The sequence below is a fragment of the Solanum tuberosum genome, unplaced genomic scaffold (assembly GCF_000226075.1).
Source record: "Solanum tuberosum cultivar DM 1-3 516 R44 unplaced genomic scaffold, SolTub_3.0 scf00034, whole genome shotgun sequence".
Classification (NCBI taxonomy): Eukaryota; Viridiplantae; Streptophyta; class Magnoliopsida; order Solanales; family Solanaceae; genus Solanum; species Solanum tuberosum.
This window is the reverse complement of record NW_006238962.1, coordinates 978,174-980,647: the sequence shown is the minus strand read 5'-3', so window position 1 is coordinate 980,647 and position 2,474 is coordinate 978,174. Positions and strand designations below refer to the sequence as shown.

Below are 2,474 nucleotides of genomic sequence, written 5' to 3'. Positions count from 1 at the left end.
AACTTATTTTTTTCTTGCCCTCCCCCCCCCCCCCCCCCGGCCCCCCCCCCCCCCCCCCCCCCCCAAAAAAAAAAAAAAAAACACTCCTAAACTCACTAATCCCATAATGGCACAAATTCTATTTAGCAATCATCACTAAAATGAACCTTTTCACCCAGTTTCTTCACCTTCCAAACATAATTAGATAGAGGACCAAATGAATAGTGATTTCAAATGTAAGATAAGCTAGCTCATACAAACAATGAATGGGAAGTCAGAAGATGTCTCGTCTCCTAGCCACTATCACTTAAATATTTCTAAAGTGTAAGGAATGATTAAGAAGCTCCAAAAATACAAATGGTTTCAACCCATTCTACCATCAGCAGAAGTTACAAATTATTGCACAACCCTAAATGCATCTCTATAGAAACAAGCTTGTATGCATAATCTATAATACCTTCAATCCAAAATGTTTAGATGCTGAACTTTATTTTCTGAATCTAAGTAACTATGAATATGACTACAAGTTGTAGCAAACTTAGGTCTATATCCATTACACAGAAACATCCCTTACGCGACCCAATTACATTTGAAGCGCTAGACATAGAGGGTGAAGTTTTCCCTAGTAAGAACCAGTACATAACATGGAGCCTTCCCCAGTCCCCAGAGCAGAAGAAAAACATCTCCCAACTATGCACTCCATATAGAAGAATTTAAGAAGATAAATAGTTACAAAAATTCTTACACGGCAAAACAAGGGGTAAAAGGAAAACAGCCTATGCCAGAAAACAAATCAATATTTTACTACTCAAGAAACTGTAATAGTGGAGGCCCTGCTTAAACTGATATGAAGGGGAACTAGACGTGCATAAACTGCATAATCAACATTACATTTATTGAATAACCACAAGAAATAGAGAATACAGCCTCAACCACTCTCATCGCAATCACATCCATACAGTAATATTTACAGAAGTAATAATAAAGACCATATTGCTACAGTATACCTCACAATGTTTCCATGCTGCATCTCTTTCAAGAGGGAGATTTCTCTAATAGCCGTGCTTGGCACACCCTCATCTTCCTGCTCCAGCCGAATTTTCTTCAGTGCAATAGTTTCATTAGTTACACGATCACGAGCTTTGTACACTACGCCATACGTTCCTTCACCAATCTTTTCAACTTTTTCATACTGCAATTACCCACAATATCACTTTCCAATATAAGCATCAGGTGAACAGAAAGCAACTAATGATACAGATGAGAACTCCTTTACCTGGTCCATCTTAGGTCAAACTGGATGGACTCCTGAAAGGCAAAGCAAGAGGAACAAAAAAGAAATTCAGATGAGAAGAAGTAGTAAGAAAGAAAATTTGACACAGATACCTTTTTAGTCATTTTGATTAAGATCAAGTGCATTATCTGTTTTTCAATCAATTCTTTTTTACTTGGATCAACATTCAGTTCAAAGCTGCCACTACTAATTAGGAGCAGCGTAAAGGGGCAAACGCCCAGAAATCCTACTCACCCGAGTTTCAAACATATGTAATAACTGGTAATTTGCCAAGCTGTACTAGAAAAATATACCAAATGATCATGTACACTACACTAACAAGTAACAATTAACATTTTGAGTACATTTCAAATTCAATGCAGAACCAAGCAAGGTTTCCATATGGCATAAATACAGAGAAAACCAGAATACTCCCGGATAATACTTGCAATTATAAAACTAAGATGGGAAAATTAACTTCCAACCACTTCATATCTCATACTTCTCGTTGCTAGTATGCCATTTCAATTGAAACAACATCAATTTACTACAACACCATCTTAATACACATTAGAGATCAAAATGAAGATCTCCAATTTACGCAACAGATAATCAGTTCGAATTTCCCCAACCTAACCCCCAAAAATCAGCAGCAAAGTGATCTAACGCAAGCAACAAACTTAGAGGAACTCAAAATTAATCGGAAATTAACACACAAAATGCCACTCATCCACAATAGTCAGAAGCAAAAACAAAAACAGTTAAGAGCTATAAAATCAGCAGCAAAGTACTCAAACGCAAGCAACAAACTTATAGAAACTCAAAATTCATTGGAAATTAACACACGAAATGTCACTCATCCACAATAATCTGAAGCAAAAGAACAACAACTAGAGCTATGAATCTATCGAAGATTTCGGGAAATGTGATTAGGGGTAACGAACTGTAACTCACTTGAGTATGACAAGAGAAGGATATCGCCGTCGTGAACCGGAGGATCGGAGATGAAAAGCTGCCGGCGGTACTGGCGGAGACGGAGTAACTGCTGTTTGTAGTTGTACCACAGGGAACACTTGTTGGACTTGCAAGTCCACCTTTAATATATGGGGCAGAAAAAGGCTATTTACCTCATCTTATTAATTTTGGTTTGATTTTTTATTTTTATTTTTTCACTTCAATTTTCTTTATACTTTTTAATGTTTTTTTCCTTTAAGTTTATTTA

The 2,474-nt window shown here is 36.8% G+C and overlaps 1 protein-coding gene across 1 annotated transcript in view; it reads right to left on the bottom strand.

Moving 5' to 3' along the window:
* LOC102598342 (cell division control protein 2 homolog A) overlaps positions 1–2,375 on the bottom strand; it is a 6,317-nt gene extending 3,942 nt beyond the window's left edge. Inside the window, exons 1-3 of the mRNA XM_006342452.2 lie at positions 2,207–2,375; positions 1,256–1,287; positions 987–1,171 (exon numbers count right to left, since the gene is read on the bottom strand). Of these exons, the coding sequence (XP_006342514.1) occupies positions 987–1,171; positions 1,256–1,264 (194 nt within the window). The 5' untranslated portion in view covers positions 1,265–1,287; positions 2,207–2,375. The remainder of the gene's footprint in view (positions 1–986; positions 1,172–1,255; positions 1,288–2,206) is intronic.
* Positions 2,376–2,474: the final 99 nt, after the last annotated feature.